Source organism: Budorcas taxicolor, chromosome 11 (assembly GCF_023091745.1).
Source record: "Budorcas taxicolor isolate Tak-1 chromosome 11, Takin1.1, whole genome shotgun sequence".
In the NCBI taxonomy this organism is placed as follows: domain Eukaryota; kingdom Metazoa; phylum Chordata; class Mammalia; order Artiodactyla; family Bovidae; genus Budorcas; species Budorcas taxicolor.
In genome coordinates, this window is record NC_068920.1 from 64,129,948 (window position 1) to 64,153,063 (window position 23,116).

The 23,116-nt window shown below is 39.7% G+C and overlaps 1 protein-coding gene across 1 annotated transcript; it reads right to left on the reverse strand.

Annotated features, from left to right (window-relative positions):
- On the reverse strand, window positions 1-23,116 carry LOC128055652 (centrosomal protein of 135 kDa-like). The gene is made up of 3 exons (XM_052648225.1): window positions 23,021-23,116; window positions 10,575-10,703; window positions 1-234 (listed from the first exon to the last, which is right to left on the reverse strand). Exons 1-3 carry the CDS (start codon window positions 23,075-23,077, stop codon window positions 1-3), a joined length of 420 nt encoding a protein of 139 aa, XP_052504185.1. The 5' UTR covers window positions 23,078-23,116.

Sequence of the window (23,116 nt, forward strand, 5' to 3'; positions counted from 1 at the left end):
TTAGTGACAATCTAGTACCTTTGCTTCTTCAAGTTCCTTGTCAGCGGTATCCACCACAAAATTTTTTTCTTTTTCTAGTTGCTCTGCTAGTTGGTCAATTTTAATCAATTCTTGACAAAGGTGCTCATTGTGGCTGGTTAAATCATCTACTTGACTGCTTACCACCTCCTTACTATCCAAGAGTTTCTTAACATATTCTTCCAAGCCATGATTTGTCTGTTTGAGATCTTCAATCTGTTGTAATGAGAAAGAAAATAATCACATTAAAAGATTTCCTTAGCTTCCCTCTGAGGAGAACTACTAGGTGACTGGATTCAGGAAGGGAGGTTTGCTTCCCTGGCAGGGAAACTTAACTATGTATCTTTTTTTCTGAATTTCGTACCATGTGACTATATTACCTATCTGAAAAATATATACTAAATAAATATTTTAAGGTTTATATAGCTACAACTCTCAAGACAATTTTCAGCTTAGAAACAAAAAAAACTTACTGTTGATTTTTTAGAAAAATTGCCAAATACTTGTATCTGCAGAGAAGGAACCAGTCTTGAAGTAATTATTGTTATCTTATTATCATTAAAATCACCAATTAGGCATTCTTTAGAATTAAATTTCTAATTATTGTTATCAAAATGTTAATTCTTTAGAAAAATCCTTTTGAACATATCAGTAACTTACTTGACTAAGCTAAATACTGATACCAAATCAATCAAGTATTTGCTGACTAAAGTGGAGGACCACAGCTTCCTTTCCCAGCCCACTAGCAAACCATCAACGGATGAAGAAAAGGGCCTTTTCTATCACGAAGGTATCCAAATGCCTTTAAAGGAAAAAAAATATGTTAGACTCATTGAATAAGGATAATATGTTAAGAATTTCGTTAACTTCAAAAGATACAAAGATAGGTTAAGTATCTGCTCAAGGAGAATGTATTGTTTACTTAAGAAAACACATATACAGTATGTAAATGCCATAAAAGAAATATCTGAGATAAAGTGGTGGCACAAAGGTCCTTTTCCACAAGATCTGTCTTGTATATTGAACAAATATTTACTGAGTACCTACTATATCCAAGGTACTGTGTTGGTATAAGATGTAAACAGAAGAAAAAACAATTTTGGTCCTTAAAAAGCATCTAAAATTGCTAACCCCCTTATCTAACATTATTCTTAGCTCTAGCATTATTTTTTTGTTGTTATAACCATGGCTTTTTCAAATAACTAGAGACAGCTCTTTCCAAACCATCAAAATCAACAAAGTTTTCTTTAAAAATATAAACTGTAATATTTGTCACATATATAAGGAAGCATCCTAAAGGTCATGAGTTACATATAACTAAGTGTAGTACAATGACATTTATTATGCTCAAGAAGACGAGAAAAGTCATTATTTTAACCCAACTCTCACTTTGGTATTCTTGCCTGGGAAATCTCATGGACAGAGGGGCCTGGCAGGCTATAGTCCATGGGGTTGCAAAGAGTCGGACACAACTGAGCAACTTAACAATAAAACAAGGCGCCTTAACCTGCGAGATTTACATGTAAAGAATTTAAGTTGTCAAACCCAGGACATGAGAAAAAATGTCAAGAAGCTTTAAAAAAAAAAAAAAAAAGGCAAAAAGGTAACTGTAAATGCACTTATTTGTTGAGTTTTTATCGCAACCAGGCTGAATGGCAGCAATACTTCCTACTCTCTTCTTTTTTGGTCTTCTCCCAACTACAGCTAAAAATCCTTTGAAAATGCAAATTTGAGGTAATTCCTGTAGCCTTATGGTGCTTCATTACACTGAGAATGAGATGAACAAATTCCATTTGTGATCCAAGGCCTACTGCCTGTAAAGCCCTTTCCACCATCTTCAATATATACCTAACTTCTAGACAGGCTGTAAGAAACAGTCTCACACAGACTCTACCTTAATGCACTGTGGTGACCTGAACAGAAAAGAAGTCCAAAAGGGAGAAGATACCTGTATATGGATGGCTGATTCGTTTTGCTGTATAGTAGAAACTAATACAACATTGTAAAGCAACTATATTCCAATAAAAATTAATTAAAAAAAAAGAAACAATCTCGCTAAACTGATTTTAAAACCTCTATTAGGGAATTTATTGAAAAGTGCTATATACTATGTTACAAAACCCTCTTTGTAAGAATCCTCAGGGATATAGAATGGATAAATAATAAGGCCCTACTGTATAGCCCAGGGAATTATATTCAATATTCTGTAATAGACCATAATGGAAAAGAAACTGAAAAATAATATACATATAACTGAATCACTTTGCTGTACACATCAGAAGCTAACACATTATAAATCAACTATACTTCAATAAATTAAAAAAAGACAGAACCCTCAGGGAGAACTTTGCTCAGGTCTCCAGTTTCAGGAAAAAATGTACTTCTTTGTATACCTGGTTTGTTTTTATCCTTTGGACCATAATTATTTAACTACAATTTCATTGTTGCCTTTGCCTCTAGAAACTATAAAACGACCTGCAGCTCACCTTTAGTAACTAGCACAGAAACCAGGCAATGATATCCTGTGCAATCATCCATGATTGCACTAAGTTTCTTTCCTTTCCCCCTGCTCTCATTACCTACTTTCATTACTAGTATATTTCTTAAACTATAGGATGTGGGATAATCAAACAAACTTCAATTTGTCTGTCTTTTTGTCTCTGTTCACGGCTTCTATAGTGCCATGTCTCTGAGCAACAAGAACATGCTAAACCTGTTTGCTAACCTTCCACTGCCCCAGGAGAGGTTACAGGTATCTCTCCTCTAAAGAGGAAAAATCTGTAACCTCTTATATATATAAAAAGCTTCTTATAGTTTTATCTTAGTATTTTTATAAGATGTATTATAATCATGTTTTTACTTCCCTGACCCTTCCACTAAATTCTAAGTAACTTTAAAGAGCTCATGTTTCTAATTTCTGGATCAACATACCTCTCATTTCTGTATCATTTATCATATATCTAGCCTATAATGCTAAATTATTATAAATAAAGCATTATAAATAAATAAATACTCCCCTCATCTCAACATTAAGCCCTACTCTTACTTAATTCCAAGACACAAGTACTTAGAGGAGGAGGTGAGAAAGGACATGGGCTTTTGGGCTAAGGCAGCCAGGTTTAAAGCTTGCTATAGTTCTTCACCACTCACTTGACCTCAGGCAATTTACCAGATTTTCTTGATCCTGAGATGCACCTGATTTCAGAAAATAACAATGAAGCCTCCTAAGTCTCAACTGTTAAATGGGAAGAATACCTAAAATTTGCAAGGAAAGTTAGAAAGATCTAAAAGTTCAAGTAAAATTGCTGGCAGATAACAGGTAATCAAACAAAAGTTTTTATTTAAAAAAAAAAAAACTTATTTTGAGATAACTAAAAGTTCACAGGAAGCTGCAAAGGTAGTAGAAAGGTTCATGTGCCTTTAATCCAGTTTTTCCAACAGTTACATCTTAAATAATTACAGCACAATATCAAACCCAGAGATTTGACATTGGAACCATGTGTGTCTATTGGTCTGTATCATTTTATCACGTGTAAACTACTGTAATTACCACCTCTGTAAGATACAGAACTATTCCATCTCCACAAAGATCACCCTCCCATTACTCCTTTACAGTCACAGCCATTCCCTCCTCACCCTTAAATGTCAACAATCATTATCTCTATAATTTTGTCGTTTGGAGAATGCAACATAAATAGGTAGATAACATAATAAATGCTGGCAAAATTCCACAGAGTGAAAGCTATGGTTTTTCCAGTAGTCATGTACGGATGTGAGAGTTGGACCATTAAGAAGACTGACTGCCGAAGAATTGATGCTTTTGAACTACAGTGCTGGAGAAGACTTGACAGTTCCTTGGACTGCAAGGAGATTAATCCAGGCACTCCAAAAGGAAATCAACCCTGAATATTCACTGGAACGATTGATGCTGAAACTGAAGCTCCAATACTTCAGTCACCTGATGTGAAGAGCCAACGCACTGGAAAAGACCCCGATGCTAGGAAAGAGTGAGGGCAGGAGGAGAGAGGGGCAACAGAGAATGAGATGGTTGGATGGCATCACCGACTCAATTGACATGAGTTTGAGCAAACTACAGGAACAGTGAAGAACAGGGAAGCCTGGCGCACTGCAGTCTCTGGTGTTGGACACAACTTAGCAACAACAATATAACATAAACAGAGTCATGTGATACAGATCACAGTACGTTATCTGTTGACACTGGTTTTTTCACTCAAAACAGTGCCCTTGATTGCTGTGTGGAGCAACAGTTCTTTGTCATTGCTGAATAATATTCCACAGTATGGATTACCATGGTTTGTTTAATCATTCACCAATTAAGCAAAATTTTAGATGTTTCTAGTTTGGGACTATAACAAATAAAGCTGCTATGAACAACTGTATACATGTTTTTCAGTGAACATAATTTTCATTTCTCTGGAATAAATTTCCAAGAGAAAAATTTCTGAGTTGTATGGTAAATGCACGTTTAGTGTGTTAAAAACTAAACTATTTCCAAAGTGGCTGTACCATTCCCCATTGCCATCAGGAATATATGAGTGATCCTCATCTTTGCCAGCTTTTCGTATTGTCACTGTTTTTCATTTTAACTGCTCTCAACAGTATGCATTGTTATATCATCATGATCTCAATTTGTATTTCCCTGTTAGAAAAGATGAACATTTTTTTGTTTGTCTACAATATTTCATTCTGTGAAATATATCTTCATATCCTTTGTTCATTTTCTACTTGGATTGCTTGCTTTTTTTTAACCAGTTGAGTTTTGAGAGTTCTCCACATTTCTTCTCAATATGAGTCCTTTGACAGAAACAGGGATTGTGGCTTATCTTTTCATCCTATTATCAGGGTCTTTTGCAGAGCAAAGGGCTTAATCTTGATGAAATTCAAATCAACTTTTTCTTTTATGAATCATATTTCTGCTCTCATGTCTAAAAGCTCTTCAGCAAGTCCAAGATCCTGAAGACTTTTTTCCTGTTATCTTTTAAAAGTTTCATAGTTTTTGTTTTATATTTGATCCACTTTGAGTTAATTTTTGTGTAAAGTGTGAGGTTTAGGTCTAGGCTAATTTTTTTCCCTAAAAGATATCCAACAACTTTTGTTGAAAAGACTCCCTTTCTTCATTAGACTGCATTTGTACCTCTGTCAAAAATCATCTGGCTGTACTTGTGTAAGGCTATTTCTGGATTCTCTATTCTGTATCATTGATGTGTGTCTATTACGCTAGCAATACCATTCAATCGTGATTATTATAGCCATATGTTAAGTTTTAAAATCAAGGAGAATGACTCTTCCCACCTTGTTCTTTTTCAAAATTATTTTTTCCTGGGATGTTGATGGGAATCACACTAAATCTGTATATCAATTTGGAAAGAATTGATTTCTTTATTAGGTTGAGGCTTCAAATCCCTGAACATTTGTTTAGATCTACTTTGATTTCTCTTATTAACATTTCATAGTTTTCAGAATGTAAGTGCATACTTATTTAGCTAGATTTATATCCAAAGATTATATTTTCTTTTTGAGTGATTGTAAATGGTATTGCATTTTTTTTAATTTCTACAACTTAATTATAATATACAAATATACAATATGTTTGTCTTGTATTCTGACCTTTTGAACTCATTTTTTGAAACTCAGTTTCTACATTGTAGATTTTATAAGATTTTCCAGCAAAAAGATCACACCATCTGTAAACAGGGAAAGTTTTATTTCTTCATTCGGGTCTGAATGCCTTTCAAGATAGCTATATCATTATATTTGAAGTGAATTTCTCACAAACCGCATAAAGCTAGGTCATGTTTCTTTTTAATCTACTGTGACAATTTCTATCTTTTAATTGGTGTATTTAGATTACATATATTTAATGTATTTACTTTTATGCTAAGATTCAAGTGTGATTTTTTTGTTGTTTTGTTTTTTTAATTTTTATTTTGCCTGCTTTCCTCTGAGTTACTTGAACATTTTTTAGAATTCCATTTTGATTTATACATAGCAATTTTCAGTATATCTCTTTGTAGAGATTCTTAGTTGTTACTCTAGGTGTTCCATTTATATTCATAAGCTATCACAGCCTACGGGCTTTCCAGGTGGTACAATTTGTAAAGAATCCACCTACCAATGCAAGAGACACGAGTTCGATCTCTGGGTAGGGAAGACTCCCTGGAGTAGGAAATGGCAACCCACTCCAGTATTCTTGCCTGGAAAATTCCATGGACAGAGGAGCCTGGTGGGCTAGAGTCCACGGGGCTGCAAAGAATCAGATATAACTGAGTGACTGAGCACACATCACAGCCTACATTTTACTAGTTCAAGTGAAGTGAAGATTATTACCTCCCTTTATGTCCCCTACCTTCCTCTATTAATAAAATCATTGTCTTAAATATTCCCTTTGCATACATTGAGAAAGACATTTGACAGACATGATTCAGAAAAGTAGAAAAGGAAATTCTATCAAAGCTACCCCTATTTTTGCTCTGTGAATTGTTTCTTCCTTCCCTCTTGTTCTTCCAAGACTACACCTTTTATCACTTCCTTCTTCATTAGAGAAATTCCTTTAGCTATTCTTTTAGGGTAGCTTTGCTGGCAACAGACTCAGTTTTCTTCATCTGCGAACATCTTAGTTCGCCCTTCATTTGTGAAAGATACTTCTCTAAATACAGAATACGTACTAGGTTGACAGTTTTTTTCTTCCAGCACTTGAAAAAATGTTGTGCCACTTCCTTCCGATGTCCATGGTTTTAGATTTGCAGTCATTTAAATCGGTGTTCCCCTATAAATTATGAATTATTTCTCTCATTTCTTTTAGGATGTTGTTTGTCTTTACTTTTCAGTTTGAATATGAAGTGTCTCAGGGTAGATTTCTTTGGGAGACCCCTAGTAGGTTTTCACTCACCTTCTTTCAAATTTGGGGAATATTTAGCCATTATTTCTTCAAATATTTTTTCAGCCCCACCTTCTCTTACCTCTTTTTCTGGGACTCCAGCCATCCAAACGCAGAGCGTTTCTTATAGGCCCACCTGTTGCAGAGGCTTTGCTCACATTCTTTTCAATCTATTCTCTCTCTGTTGTTCACATTAGGTAATTTCTCTGCTTCTACTCTCATGTTCAGTGATTCATTTTTCTCTTCTCCATGCTTTTGTTTGTTGAGTTTTTAATTTCAGTTACTGTACTTTTAAAACTTTTTTTGTGGTAAAATAGTACATCCCCAAATTTACCACTCCAACCATTTGTAAGTGTAAAATTCAGTAGCATTAAGTACATTCACAACACAGTGCAACCATCCCATGTCTAATTCCCAGAACTTTTTCATCATCATAAACAGAAACTGTACCCATTAAATAATCACCTATGAATCTGTCTAACTCTTGTAAGTGGAATCATACAATATTTGCCCTGTACCTTATTTCGATTAGCACACCGTTTTCAGGGCTCATCCATCTTGTCTCCCATCTGAATTAAGGCTGAATAAAGTTCCGTTGCTTGTATATACCTCACTTTATGCATTCATCTGTCGATGGAGATCTGGGTTTTTTTCCACATTTTGGCTATCATGAACTTTGGAATAGAAGTATCTGTTTGAGTCCCTGCTTTTAATCATTTGAGGATATTCCTGGGAGTGGAATAGCTGGATCACATGGGAATTCTATCCTGAATTTTTTGAGGAATTATCAAACTTTTTTGTTAAACCATTTTACATTAGCAATGCATAAATAACTCCAGATTCTCCACATCCTCATCAATATTTGTTATTTTTTGCTTTGTGATGATAGCTAGTGGTCCTAACTGGTGTGAAGTGCTATCTCATTGTGGTTTTGATTTGCATTTCCTTAAAGACTGTGATGCTGATCATCTTTTCATGTGCTTATTGGCCATCTGTATCTCTTCTCTCGAGAAACACCTACTCAAGTCTTTTGCCCATTTTTGAACTGAGGTGTTTTGGGTTTTCTTGTTGTTGAGTTGTAGGAGTTCTTTATATACTCTGGATATTAACTCCTTATCAGATACATAATTTGGAAATCTTTTCTCCTATTTTTTTTTTTTTTTAACAGACATTACTTTTTTAGAGCAGTTTTAGGTTTACAGAAATATTGACCAGTAAGTACAGAGTTTCCACACACCCCTTCTCCCCTCTCCCACTCACCCCAATTTCCCCTTATTTACATCTTGTTTTAGTGTGGTACATTGGTTACAACTGATGAACCAACATTATAAATTATTATTAACTAAAATCCAGAGTTTAATTAGGGTTCACTCCTTGGGCTGTAGATTCTATGGGTTTTTACAAATGTATAGTGACATGTGGCTATTGTTACTGTATTATACAGAATATATACTGCCCTAAAAATCCACTGTGCTCCATTCACCCCTCCCTCCAAACCCCTGACAACCAGTGATCTTCTAATGTCTTTGCTTTGTCTTTCCCAGATGGTCCTGAAGTTGTAGTCACAGAGTACATAATATTTTCAGATGGGCTTTTAACACCTCGCAATATCCTTTCAAGGTTCTTTCATGTCTTTCTATGGCTTGATGGCTCATTTCTCTTTATCAATGAATAATACTCTACTGTGTACCACAGTTTATCTATTCACCTATTGAAGAACATCTTATTTGCTGCCAAAATTCCACTTGGCTCTATTAAAAAAAGTATCTAAAAGATACTTTGTATCTTTTGTTTCTTTGATGAGATTTTCTGTTTGCTTCAAGCATGCTCAAAATTGCCTGTTAAAGCATTTATTTGAGGGCTAATTTAAAATCTTTGTCAGATAACTGTCATATCTGATTCATCTCTGCATTGGTGTCTCTTCATTATCTTTTCTCACAGAGGTTGAGAGCATTTGGGGGATGAGGGGACCTCCTTTTATTGAGGTCTGGTAGTCTAAGACACCAACTCGTGTCTTTTGGGAGGCTTCCTGTGACACTGCTCCAGCAGGAAAAGAGGGACACTGGCTTGTTACTGTGGATAGGAACGGAAATCCAATCTCTCCACAAGGCCTCAGGTAACACCCAGGAAACATGGGGCTTCTTGTGACTGCTAGGCAGGGATGAGAATTCATCCTCGGCTGATTCCACCAGAGCGAGCAGGAACAGAGGCATCTTATTACTGCTCCCACGTACTCCCCACTGCCACTGTGGGTGGGTGGACTTGTTACTGCTGTAGGGTAGTCAAGGTTCTGACTCTGCATTGGGTCACCTGTGCTATCACCCCGGCAAACAGAAAAAGGAAGCTTCTCTTACTACCAAGTGGCAGTGGACTTCCTGGCTCCCCACATGGCCTCTGCTGACAATGTGGGGTTGGGGACTTCCTTACTGCCTGCTGGATGCTGAAGCCTTAGTTCCCCACTCAGCCTTCTTTGATACAACACTGGTGGGATGGGGGCCTTGGGGGACAGGGTGGCAGAGGATGAGGCAAGGTGGGCTCCTTGTTGTAGTATGAGAAGGGTGGACATCTAGGCTCCTTATTCATTCAGCCTTTGCTGGCAGGAATGGGGCTAGATTTCTCCTTGGTATTTGCTAAGAGTGGGCAGTTCTTATCTAAGAGTAATCTGCCTTCCTAGACTGCCCATTTTCTAGTCCTTTGGCTAGGAGGCATGGCTTTTCTGACACCTTTTTAAATCTGCATCCCTTATTTCTGGTTGCCAGTTTTTCCAGTACTCTGCCTGGGATACCTGGAACACAAAGAAAAACCAGAAACTTCCTACCACGTCCTAACAGTCACTGTGAGCTGAGATCCCTAGCAAGTCTTCCTTCTGCTCACCTGTCAAAGTGTTTTTAGGTCTGCATCACACATAATATTCAGGGTTTCGGCTGTACTTAGTGGGAAGAGTAAGGAAAAGCCAAGTCTACTCCATTTTCCTAGAAGAGGAAGTTTCTTTTAACAGCCTTGTTGGCTCGGAAAAATGGTAAGGAATCTATCTGCAATGCAGGAGAACCAGGTTCAATCTCTGGGTCAGGAAGATCCCTTGCAGAAGGAAATGGCAACCCAGCCCAGTTTCCTGTCTGGAGAATTCCAAATACAGAGGGGCCTGATGGGCCACAGTCCAGGGGGTTGCAAAGAGTTGGCCACGACTCAGTGAATAACTTTTCACTTCATTAATAGCTATTCCACAGGTCAGACACCAGGAGACCAGAAACAGTACTGAACTTGGGAGTTCACAGAACTGGAATCAAATTCTAGCTAAACTGGGAGTTCAGGGGAATCCGAGCTCTGTCACTCATTAGCCAAAATATGATAATTCTTTAACCTCTTGGAACTTTAGCTTCCACATCTGTAAAATGGGAATGACACCACAGTCTTACAAGGTCAGGATGATGAAGTAAGATTATGTACTTAAAAGCATCTGATCTGATACCTGGCACATAGTCTGTACTCACTCACTCTGAACCTGTGTGTTTTCAAGATGGTTAAGATAAAAATGGAATGATTTTAGACCCATACAATTTAAATGAGTACTGAATGAGAATTTATTCACTATCTTATTTTAATATAGGCCCCCATCCCAAATTAACTTAGGGACATATGCACAGAAACTAAGTGTAACCTGTAATTTCAGTGTAGAGATGAATTTGTCTTGATTTCTCACTTCTTGCTCTAGCTGGAGAATATTCTGATATTTTTCAGCTTCAGAAACTGGAGCCCCTAGACCAAAATCATGTTCTTTGGTGGTAACCTGGTGGAAAGAATGAGAATAATATCGAGACATTTAGGTTTAAAACAGCCATGTGATTTCCCACAACAATTAAAATTTTGAAAATTTAGTAACATTCAATTAAAAAAATGTTTTTAACCTTGTTCCACCAGGTAAAAGGACTTCATCGAGTTTTAGTTTCTTAAAACTTTATATTACAAAACTTTTTCCATGTGTTTCCTATATATGGAACTACAATCTTGAACACAATTTTAAAAAAAGACATACCCCACCTTATCTAAGGAAACAGGCTGCTGCTGCTAACTCACGTCAGTCGTGTTTGACTCTGTGCGACCCCATAGACGGCAGCCCACCAGACTCCCCCGTCCCTGGGATTCTCCAGGCAAGAACACTGGAGTGGGTTGCCATTTCCTTACAGTCAGCAGCAAATTATATGGTCAACTTCCAGGCCTATGATATTCAATACAGCAGCCACTAACTATCTATTCATTGCTGTTTTTGTGTATTAACAAAAAGAATTGCTACCCATATCACAAAGGGCTAACTTCCCTAATATATAAATAATTACTATAAATAAAAAAAAAAGAAATACTCTAACATAAAACTGGCCAAGAATAAGGGGCTTCCCAGGTGGCTCAGTGGTAAAGAATCTACCTGCAATGCAGGAGACCCTGGTTCGATCCTGTGTTGGGAAGATCCCCTGGAGGAAGAAATGGCATCCCACTCCAGTATTCTTACCTGGGAAATCCCATGGACAGAGGAGCCTGGCAGGCTACAGTTCATGGGGTCGAAAAGAGTTGGGCACGACTGAGCAAGCACCCATGCACCAGGATATTCCACAGAAATGACTTTTAAATACATTTCAAGATATTTAATCTCACCATTTAGAGGGATACAAATTAAGACAACACTGAAATACCATTTTTTAACCACCACATTGGCAAAGATCATAAAGTTGGCTATATAACTTAGCATTCTTAAATATCACTAGTAGCAGTGTAAATAGATACAATATTTATGGAAACAACTGGGTAAAATCTAGCAACATTACAAATGCACATAGCTTCTGTACAAATAATTCCATTTCTAGGAATTTTTCTACATACATAAATATGTATGTAGAAGATCCCTCCAGGATATCTTCCCAACACATGGGGAAAATAACAAGTGTTAAAGATTTTCCACTTTAGCATACTACACATGGGATTTCCCACATGGCACTAGTGGTAAAGAATCCGCCTGCCAATACAGGAGACGTAAGAGATGTGGGTTCGATCCCTGGGTCAGAAAGATCCCCTGGAGGAAGGCATGGCAACCCACTTCAGTATTCTTGCCTGGAGAATCCCACGGGCAGAGAAGCCTGGCAGGCCACAGTCCATAGGGTCGCAGAGAGTCAGGCAGCCAGCACTGAAGCTTGGAACGCACGCATGCATACTACTCTTCACGTGCTTTTTTTCACTTGACTACGTATCTTAGAACCTGTATCATTTATGGAAATAATCTGTTCCATAAGGCTGCCATTATGTTAAGAGAGAATTTGCTACAAGCAAAGCAACACAGATGCTATGCTCCAGAATCCAATTCTTGGGAAATTACAGGATCAGTATCCCCAGTCACTGACCTTGTGTCACACCCTCTGCAAACCAGTCTGTAGCAGTCTGATAAGTTTTTTCTTTTTCCCTTTCTCTAACCAAGACACAAATTTGCTTTTTCTGTTCTCCAGTCCAGCAGTTCCTGCCTGTCCTAGAACGTAAGCATTAGATTTCACACACCATTTCTAATTATGAATCATTTTAGGCCTTTCTGGGTTAGGCTGAAATCCTAACCACCATTTCTTACATAGAATTGTAAGAAATGTGTTTTCTGTTGAAAAACATATTCCTAGTTATAAACATGCAACTTAGTATAACAATCAAATGACTCCTCACTACTTTTCAAATTTTAGTAAACATGAATAATTTGGGAATCTTGTTAAAAATGCAGATTTTTTTTTCTTAATTGACAGTCGATCTGAAATATTGCATTTCAAGAAACTGCTCAGCAGGAATTCTCTGGTGATCCAGTGGTTAGGACTGCTTATTTCCAAGCAGGGGGCTGGGATTCAATCCCTGTTCAGGGAACTAAGATTCTGCAAGCCTAAGAGACGTAAGAGACCTGGGTTCTATCCCTAGGTTGGGAAGATCCCCTGGAGAAGAAAACGGCAACCCACTCCAGTATTCTTGCCTGGAATATCCTACGGACAGAGGAGCCTGGCGGGCTACAGGCCATGGGGTCATGAGAGTCGGACATGACTTAGCAAGTAAACCATACACACACTATTGATCCTATGAATAAGACAGATAACTAATAAGAACCTATTCTATAGGAACCTACTGTATACCTACTGTAAAGCACAAGGAACTCTATTCAGTGACAAAGTGGAGATATATATATATACATTTGGCTGATTCACATTGCTGTACAGCAGAAGCTAACAGAACACTGTAAAGCAACTCTACTCCGATAAACACTAAAAAAAAGAGTGGCTGAGAACTCTTAGTCGCGCTAAGTGAGATTTAATTCCCTGACCAGGGATCGAACCTGACCAGGGATCGAACCTCTGCATTAGAAGCATTAAGTCTTAGCCACAGGACCGTCAGGGAAGCCCTCATATTATCTTCTGTTCATGAGCCCTGCCCTCACCCTTTTCTCCACCGAAGTAAAAGAAACTTTTAAGGCTTGAATTCCAAATTCACCAGGAGGTTTTCTCTGTCTTCTCTATCAAACAGTGATCACCTCTTTCTTGAGACATCCAAGATACTGGATAGGCCTTTATGGGTTAGGCTACATAAATTCAATTTATGTAGCTATGCATTTTCTGTGGTCTTCCTCACATAGTTATTAGTATATTTCTGTTCGTTTAGTTCAGTTGCTCATTCGTGTCCAACTCTTTGCGACCCCATGGACTGCAGCAAGCCAGGCCTCCCTGTCCATCACCAACTCCTGAAGTTTACTCAAACTCATGTTCATTGAGTTGGTGATGCCATCCAACCACCTCATTCTCTGCCGTTCCCTTCTCCTCCCGTCTTCAATCTTTCCCAGCATCAGGGTCTTTTCTAGGGAGTCAGTTCTTCACATCACGTGGCCAAAGTATTGGAGTTTCAGCTTCAACATCAGTCCTTCCATGAATACTCAGGACTGATTTGCTTGAGGATGTACTAGTTGGATCTCCTTGCAGTCCAAGGGACTCTCAAGAGTCTTCTCCAACACCATAGTTCAAAAGCATCAATTCTTCAGTGCTCAGCTTTCATTATAGTCCAACCCTCACATCCATACATGATTACTGGAAAAACCACAGCCTTGACTAGACTGACCTTTGTTGCCAAAGTAAGATCTCTGCTTTTTAATATGCTGTCTAGGTTGGTCATAACTTTTCTTCCAATGAGTAAGCGTCTTTTAATTTCATGGCTGCAGTCACCATCTGCAGTGATTTTGGAGCCAAAAAAAATAAAGTCTGTCACTGTTTCCATTGTTTCTCCATCTATTTGCCATGAAGTGATGGGACTGGATGCCATGATCTTAATTTTCTGAATGCTGAGTTTTAAGCCAACTTTGTCACTCTCCTCTTTCACTTTCATCAAGAGGCTCTTTAGTTTTTCTTCACTTTCTGCCATAAGGGTGGTGTCATCTGCATATCTGAGATTATTATTTCTCCCAGCAATCCTGATCCCAGTTTGTGCTTCATCCAGCCCAGCATTTCTTATGATGCATATAAGTTAAATAAGCAAGGTGACAATATACAGCTTTGACATATTCCTTTTCCTATTTGGAACTAGTCTGTTGTTCCATGTCCAGTTCTAACTGTTGCTTCTTGACCTGCATATAGATTTCTCAGGAAGCAGGTAAGGTGGTCTAGTTATTCCCATCTCTTTCAGAATTTTCCACAGTTTATTGTGATCCACACAATCAAAGGCTTTGGCCTAGTCAATAAAACAGAAATAAATGTTTTTCTGTAACTCTCTTGCTTTTTCGATGATCTAGCGGATGTTGGCAATTTGATCTCTGGTTCCTCTGCCCTTTTCTAAAACCAGCTTGAACATCTGAAAGTTCATGGTTCAAATATTGTTGAAGCCTGGCTTGGAGAATTTTGAGCCATTATCTTATCTCTCCTTGCCATTCTTTGGAACTCCGCATTCAAATGGTTATATCTTTCCTTTTCTCCTTTGCTTTTCACTTCTCTTCTTTTCTCACCTATTTGTAAGGCCTCCTCAGACAGCCATTTTGCTTTTCTGCATTTCTTTTTCTTGGGGACAGTCTTGATCCCTGTCTTCTGTACAATGTCACGAACCTCCGTCCATAGTTCATCAGGCACTCTGCCTATCAGATCTAGTCCCTTAAATCTATTTCTCACTTCCACTGCGTAATCATAAGGGATTTGATTAGTATCTTAAGAGCAAGCAATATGCTAGAGCTCTCTGTATGCCCACAAAATCTGCACTGAGTTCTTTGGATAACAGGAAGGTGTCAATACAAATTTGTAGAGCTTGATAATGAAGCAGTGTACTAAAGCAGACGAAAGGGAACTTTCCCAGGCTGGAAGGGCAGAATTGGGAGTTGGGACTGACATATATACACAACTATGTACAAAATATCTATGCCAACTAAGATCGGTCTAGTCAAGGCTATGGTTTTTCCTGTGGTCATGTATGGATGTGATAGTTGGACTGTGAAGAAGGCTGAGCGCCGAAGAATTGATGCTTTTGAACTGTGGTGTTGGAGAAGACTCTTGAGAGTCCCTTGGACTGCTAGGAGATCCAACCAGTCCATTCTGAAGGAGATCAGCCCTGGGATTTCTTTGGAAGGAATGATGCTAAAGCTGAAGCTCCAGTACTTTGGCCACCTCATGCGAAGAGTTGACTCATCGGAAAAGACTCTGATGCTGGGAGGGATTGAGGGCAGGAGGAGAAGGGGACGACAGAGGATGAGATGGCTGGATGGCATCATGGACTCAATGGACATGAGTCTGAGTGAACTCCGGGAGTTGGTGATGGACAGGGAGGCCTGGCGTGCTGCGATTCATGGGGTCGCAAAGAGTTGGACACGACTGAGCGACTGAACTGAACTGATGTACAAAATATCAATAGATAACTAATGAGAACCAATTGTACAGCACAGGGAACTCTACTCAGTGCTGTGTGGTGGCCTAAATGGGAAGGAAATCTAAAGAAGAGAGGATATGTGTATACATGTGACTGATTCACTTTGCTGCACAGCAAGAAACACAACACTGTAAAGCAACTATACTCCAATAAAAATTAATTTAAAAAAAGGAAGCTTCCCTCTTCTTTTGGTAAGATGGACAGTCAAGTTTACTGTCAGTCAGGTCTAGAAATTAAAAGTATAGAGACCGAGAGTTTACCTGACAATTGTGAGCCATCGTATTAGAGTTACTGCTTTCCCTGCACTAGCTTTGGAAGCAATAAAGAGGGAGAGAAATCAGTCTACCTGAAATGGCCATGCCTGGCCTGCCAGTTTTTCCACCTTGGGCCACCTGAATCTCTTCCACCTTCCTACGACCTCTGGATGGAACAGAGGTCAGAGAAGGCATGTAAGTAAAGTACAGAGTACTTTTCGAGCAGCAGTTGTCACCCAAGCTAGAATCACAATCCTTCTCACTGGAGAAGCAACACAGCACGGTCGTTAAGAGCATGCTCTGTAGCATCAGTCTGCTTCGGCTCATAATGTCAGTTTTGCCCCTTGTCAGCTGCACGACCATGGGCAAATTACTACTCTCGCCCCAGCTTCCTCATCTCTAAAATAGGGATGACACTGACTTCCCTGCTGGTTCAGAGGCTAACACTCTGTGTTCCCAATGCAGGGGGAGTGGGTTCAATCCCTGATGAGGGAACTAGATCCCACATGCCGCAACTAAGAGTTCACATGTTGCACCGGAAGATTCCGCACGCCACAACCAAGACCCAGAGCAGCCAAATAAACAAATAAATATCTAAAGAATAAAAATAGGAATGATAACAGTACTTGCTTCACAGAGTTGTTGTGAGGATTTATTTTATGTAAAGCACTTAGAATAGGGCTTGGCAATAAATAATAAATACTAAATATTATTGTTATTTACAATTGTTATATAGACTGTTATTTACAATTACTATTATTAATAATTTCTCTCACCACTCAACTTATTTAATTGGCCATCATTTCCTACTGATCTCTTCACCAAAATCTCTCTCAAACACCTGCCTTCCATCATGACCATCACTGTTTCAGTTCATACGATCAGACTGTGACCTTTATTCACTTATCAAACAAATTTATAAACAGCCTTGTGGCTCAGCTGGTAAAGAATCCATCTGCAATGTGGGAGACCTGGGTTTGATCCCTGGGTTGGAAAGATTCCCTGGAGATGGGACAGGCTACTCACTCCAGTATTCTGGCCTGGAGAATTCGATGGACTGTATGGTCCATGGGGCTGCAAAAAGTTGGACACGACTGAGTGACTTTCACTTTCAGGAAACGATGAACTATATTAGATTTGGGGGCTAGACAGATGGAAAACAAAAACTTACAATTTCAACCCATAGTGAATCCAGAGAATCCAGAACAAATAAACTGGAAATTACAGTATAGCATAATTAGTATCATCTGAGAGAAATGCAAATACATGTACACAAGGGAATGAAAAGTGAAAGTGAAAGTTGTTCAGTTGTGTCCGACTGTTTTTGACCCCATGGACTATACAGTTCATAGAATTCTCCAGGCTAGAATACTAGAGTGGGTAGCCTTTCCCTTCTCCAGGGGATCTTTCCAACCCAGGGATCGAACCCAGGTCTCCTGCATTGCAGGTGGATTCTTTACCAACTGAGCTAACAGGGAAGCCTATGCAAGGCAATACAGGACTACAAAAAAAGTGTTTCTGACTCCTGGTGGTTCAGACAGTAAAGAATCTGCCTGCAGTGGAGGAGACCCAGGTTCAATCCCTGGATGGCGATGATCCCCTGGAGAAGGAAATGGTGACTCACTCCAGTATTCTTCCCTGGAAAATTCAATGGACAGAGGAACGTGGGTTGCAAAGAATCGGACATGAGTGAATGACTAACACTTTCACTTTTTCACTTCCCCCCCAAAAGACTCAGCACATATTTCCCACTTTCCCTCCAACTGTGAATGTATTCCTACCGAAGCTCTTAACACTGTTGGGTTTATTGGACGTCCACCATCATCCCAACTTCAGTATGTTAAACAGACCTTTTAATTTCCCCACCTGCACTCCTGCTCTCAACCCTGCCTCCACCATGTTCCTTCCTGGTCTTTCCTGTGTCAAATGGCACTGTCATTTGTGCAGTGACTGAGGTAAAAAACCAAGGAGTTGTCCTTGTTTCCTTTTTCCCTGAACCTCATCAAACCCATCAACAAGCCCTTTTGGATGTATCTCCAAAATATATCCTCAATCCATCCACTTCTGCACATTTTAATTATTGCCTTCTTATTGGTTCAAATCAGCATCATCTCCCACATGGATGACTGAAGTAGTCTCCTAAGCGATCTTTTTGCTTCTACTGTTGATCCCTGCGACCTGTTTTCCAAACTAAAATCAAAACAATCACTTTAAAATAATGAGATCCTGTGCAAACACACCCCAATGGCTCCCCACTGTAATCAGAATAAAAAGCAAACTTTTTAAAGTCTGACTGATCTGGCCACTGCCTTCACATGCCAGAGTAGAGCTCCTACTCTCCTGTTTGTTCACCCACCAGCTTTATTGGTTTCCTCCTGTTCCTCTACCATGCCAATCTCTTTCCACTTCGGGGCCTCCTCCCTTGATTTCCCTCTGTTGAGAGCATTTTCTTCCCCAGCCCTTTGCATGAATGGCTACTTCTTACCCTCAGCTCTTCAGCTCAAATATTCAAAGGGCCTTTCCTGATTTTTTTTTACCTAAAATACCCTCTCTCCTATTTACTCTCCCATTAGGTTATTCATACTTAACACGATTTGAAATTATATCATTTATGCCTTCATTTGTTTACTGTCTGTCACGCTCTACCAGAATTAAGCTCCAAGTATTCTAGGCACTTGTCTGGTCACTGTTACATCCCTAATGTCTAGAAGAATGCCTAGCACAAAGTTGGCACTCAAAAAAACCATTCCCAAATAATCAATTTTGATGATTCAAATAAAGTAGTTTCAATGGTAGGAGGACTAACAAATGAAGGAGCAGTAAAGAAAAAGAAATAGAAAATGTAGACTTCTTCTACAAAGCGTGACTGTGAGAAAAGAGGTAGAGAAAGGTTGAAGGGCCAACGCAAGGGGAGAAAAACTTGTTTCTTTATTTCCTGTATGTCAAGGACCCCTTTCAGGAATAAGCAAAGCCCTGGGTCCTAGGACTTCCCATGTAGCGAGAGTGGTAAAGAATCTGCCTGCCACTGAAGGAGACTTAAGAGATGCAGGTTTGATCCCTGGATTGGGAAGATCCCCTGGAGAAGGGCATGGTAACCTACTTCAGTATTCTTGCCTGGAAAATCCCATGGACAGAGGACCCTGGCAGGCTATAGTCCATGCGGTCGCAAAGAGTTGGACATGACTGAAGCAACTTAGCATGCACCTGAGTCCTGACCTCAGGAAAATGCAAACACATAGAAAAGTTTACAAACTATTCCAGGGGGTTCAAGAATTCCCCCAAATTCTTGTACTCCAGGATAAGAATTCTTACAGTATAAACACAACGAAGACTCCTAAGATATGGGTTGATGAAGAAAGGCCAGAGTTAATAAGAGGAAACCAGGTAAGGGGTGTGCACTGTCCTTTGAGACAAAACAGAAAAAAGCAAGGTCAAATGAAGATTTAAATAAGAAGGGGTAGAAATTTGAAGTTCCTGCCTGGCAGAGTTTTAATTTTTCAGTGATACAGGAGTTAAGATCATGTTTTAAAAAGTATCATCAGGGGCTTTGCTGGCGACTCCGCGGTAAAGAATCCACCTGCCAATGCAGGAGACATGGGTTCAATCCCTGGTCTGCAAAGAGTCCCACGTGCCACGAAACCCTAAGCTATGCACCACCACTACTGAGCCTGTGCTCTAGAGCCCAGGAACCACAACTGCTGAGGCCATGTCTGCAACTACTAAAGCCAGTGCACCCTAGAGCCTGTGCTCCATACAAAGAGAAGCTGCTACAAAGAGAAGCCCTCACACAACTAAAGAGCAGCCCCTAATTGCAGCAACTAGAGGAAAGCCCACAAAGCAACAAAGACCCAGCACAGCCAAAAGTAAATTTAAAAATAAATAAAATTTTAAAATAAATAAATAAAATCAGCTGCATTTAAAATGTATTCATCAGCATTGAGCAAAATATCAGGCATATAATATGTGTTCAACAAAAGCCTATTAAATATTTTGATTGAATAATTGAAAACACTGGAGTTATCCTATATGGGATTCTAAAGTCTGGTTCCACAAAAGGTCAACTCGCTTTCTTTGAAGAAAATTGTCTCCAAAAGTTTAGGCTGAAAGACACTTTGAGTTAAGAAAGAATAGCTTCACTAACAGAGAAGGACATAGAAAACCACATAAAATTTTATGAATAATTTCGAGATAGATTCTGTATAATAAAAATAAGTGAATAAATGTTTTAGGCATTCACTTCAAACGAAATAGTAAGGTCAGTTGATAACTTTTCTTAAAAAGAAATAATCTCTCCAGTCGTTCCATCCAAGCCCAAGCTCCTCATTTCTCTCCAATCCAGACCTCACTGTAAAGAAATAACCTGCTTTTTTTAAGGAGCTTAAAACAGTGGCCTTAGGAGAAGTATCACTTATCATTTCCTATTGGTGTCAAGAGGCTTTTCTGAACCAAAAGCATTTAATAATGTAACTTGATGTTAACAACAGAACTAAGACAAACAGAACCACCTTACTCTGTTTGCTCTTCAGTTGCTAAGTCATGTCTGACTCTGCGACCCATGCACTGTGACCAGCCAGGTGCCTCTGCCCATGGGATTTCCCAGGCCAGAATACTGGAGTGCATTACCGTTTCCTTCTCCAGGGGATCTTTTCAACCCAGGGAGCAAACCCACATCTCCTGCATTGGCAGGCGGGTTCTTTACCACTGAGCCACCAGGGAAGCCCACCTTACTAACTAGCTCACTTCAAAAGATTATCATGGGTACATGTGTAGGGAAATTCACAGCAGTGCTGTTCATATTTACCAAAAACTGTAGAAATTGTAGCGTTCACCAACAGCACAGTAGATAAACTGCGGTATACCCTTACAATGGAACAGCAAGCAACAAACTAATTACAAGCGATAACTAGGATCCACCTTAAAAACAATGTTGAGTAATGAAGCTAAATACAAAGGAGAACTTAGTACAACTCCATGTACACAAAGTTCAAAACAAGCCAAGCTAGAAAGTGCAACTTCACATACAATGAAAACCTAAGGAAAAGCAAGAAGTGGCTACCACAGAAGTCATGATAGGGGCTCCATCTGGGGACGTGGAGGCATGCATGCTGGGAAAAGGGAATGAGTAATAACACACCTGCTCCAGGACTTCCCTGGTGGTCCAGTGACTAAGAGTGCGCACTCCCAATGGAGGAGATGCGGGTTCCATCCCTGGTAGGGGAACTATATCGCATATGCGGCAACTAAAACCCATCAAAGCCAAGTAAGTACATAATAAACAAACAAATAAATATTTTAATCAAAACACCTGCTCTAACCGCTTCTAACTGGAGTACTTTAAAAGCAAATTATCCTGAAACAAACTGAGAGAGACTGAGAATGTCTACTTCAGAGGAGTCATAAGCAGTGACTTTTTTCAGAAGGATGGACGTGAGTCTGAGTGGACTCTGGGAGTTGGTGATGGACAGGGAGGCCTGGCGTGCTGTGATTCATGGGGTCGCAAAGAGTCGGACACGACTGAGCAACTGAACTGAAACAAGATATATTTTGGAAGTTGCCATTAAATAAGGCTAAAGTGTATATTGTTTAAAATAAGTATTTCATGAATGTACCTTCCTAGTTATTACCCACTAATTAAGACTAAATGGTCTAGTTACTTGATCAATTCAAATAGGAACAAAATATCAGTTTTATCCTGGAGGCAGATTTCAATAGACACTTTCCTTTCATAGCTATGCTGTTCTTCAGTTGCTCATTCGTGTCCCACTCTTTGAAACCCCATGAACAGTAGCGCAACAGGCATCCCTGTCCTAAACTATAATAGATTGGTTATGTCCTAAAGGGCACCTCATGCGAAGAGTTGACTCATTGGAAAACACTCTAATGCTAGGAGGGATTGGGGGCAGGAGGAGAAGGGGACAACAGAGGATGAGATGGCTGGATGGCATCACCGACTCGATGGACATGAGTTTAGGTGGACTTCGGGAGTTGGTGATGGACAGGGAGGCCTGGCGTGCTGCAATTCATGGGGTCGCAAAGAGTCGAACACAACTGAGCGACTGAACTGAACTGAAACTGTAATAGATTCGTTATAACTATTAGTTCATAGTTACAATTAATCTGTTTTCTTATAATTTCAACTCGATTATTATTCTATTTATTTCCTTACGGGTTAAAGAAAAAAGTTTATTTGAAATTCTGAAAACCACTAGAGGAAATTTAAAACAACGAATATCCTGAGATATAATGACCTAGACTGGAAGAAGGAAAACAAACACAGAGATACTGTCATCTACGCAATGTTTCCTGAAATCCCTCTCCTTGACTTTACTTACAGAATAAAAAAAGTGTATTCCTTTGCGTGTTTAGGTATCCTGTCCATGATCGCAGCAAAGTTATTCAGTTTAAATCTCAAACACTTTTTCAAATGAAAGCCAGCTTACCCTGCCTTTCTTGTGTATAATTTCTACTGTAATTATACGAGATTTTTCGTGCAAATGCCTACGTAATCTCGGCCCTTTACTTCCCAAACACTATAAAGTGGCTCAGAAATGAGAAGCTGGGAAATCACGCAGACCCTGGTTGAACCCCCAAATCTCTGACTTCCAAATTCCTCAGCGCCACTCCAGAGCGTTTCTAAACAGAACAGTCCCCCAACAACCAAGCCGAAAGCTGCGGCGGGAAGCGAAGCGGTCTCCATAGGAACATAAACTCAACCCTAAGCTCCCGAGAAACGACAACACGCGCAAAGTTTGTTCCAGGAGAGTTTCCCTGGACCGCAACTCTGCCTGCTACCGCCCCTCACGGCGGCGCCAGCAGCCGAAATCCACCTCAGGGGTCGCCCACAGACCCTAATCCCCGCCATAGCCGCCTCCTGCAGCTGCCCTCTCAAAGGCCTGCTGACCCAGGAGATGCTTTACCCCAACCCGGCGCATCCCCGTGCTTCTACCTGGGGCGGTGGGTCCCTCCCCGGGCTTTTGGGCCCGTCGTCCTCCCCGGAGATCATCCCGGCGACTACCAGGCCTCGGTCTCCGTCTGGGATCCA

What these genes read in the sequence shown, in the direction of transcription:
- LOC128055652 (XM_052648225.1), bottom strand. Translation starts at nt 23,077, where the DNA reads ATGATCTCCGGGGAGGACGACGGGCCCAAAAGCCCGGGGAGGGACCCA. An exon ending in GGAGGGACCCACCGCCCCAG is followed by an intron (nt 10,704 to 23,020) that starts GTAGAAGCACGG and finishes TCTTTCCACCAG; the next exon opens with GTTACCACCAAAGAACATGA. An exon ending in TCTCTACACTGAAATTACAG is followed by an intron (nt 235 to 10,574) that starts GTTACACTTAGT and finishes TCATTACAACAG; the next exon opens with ATTGAAGATCTCAAACAGAC.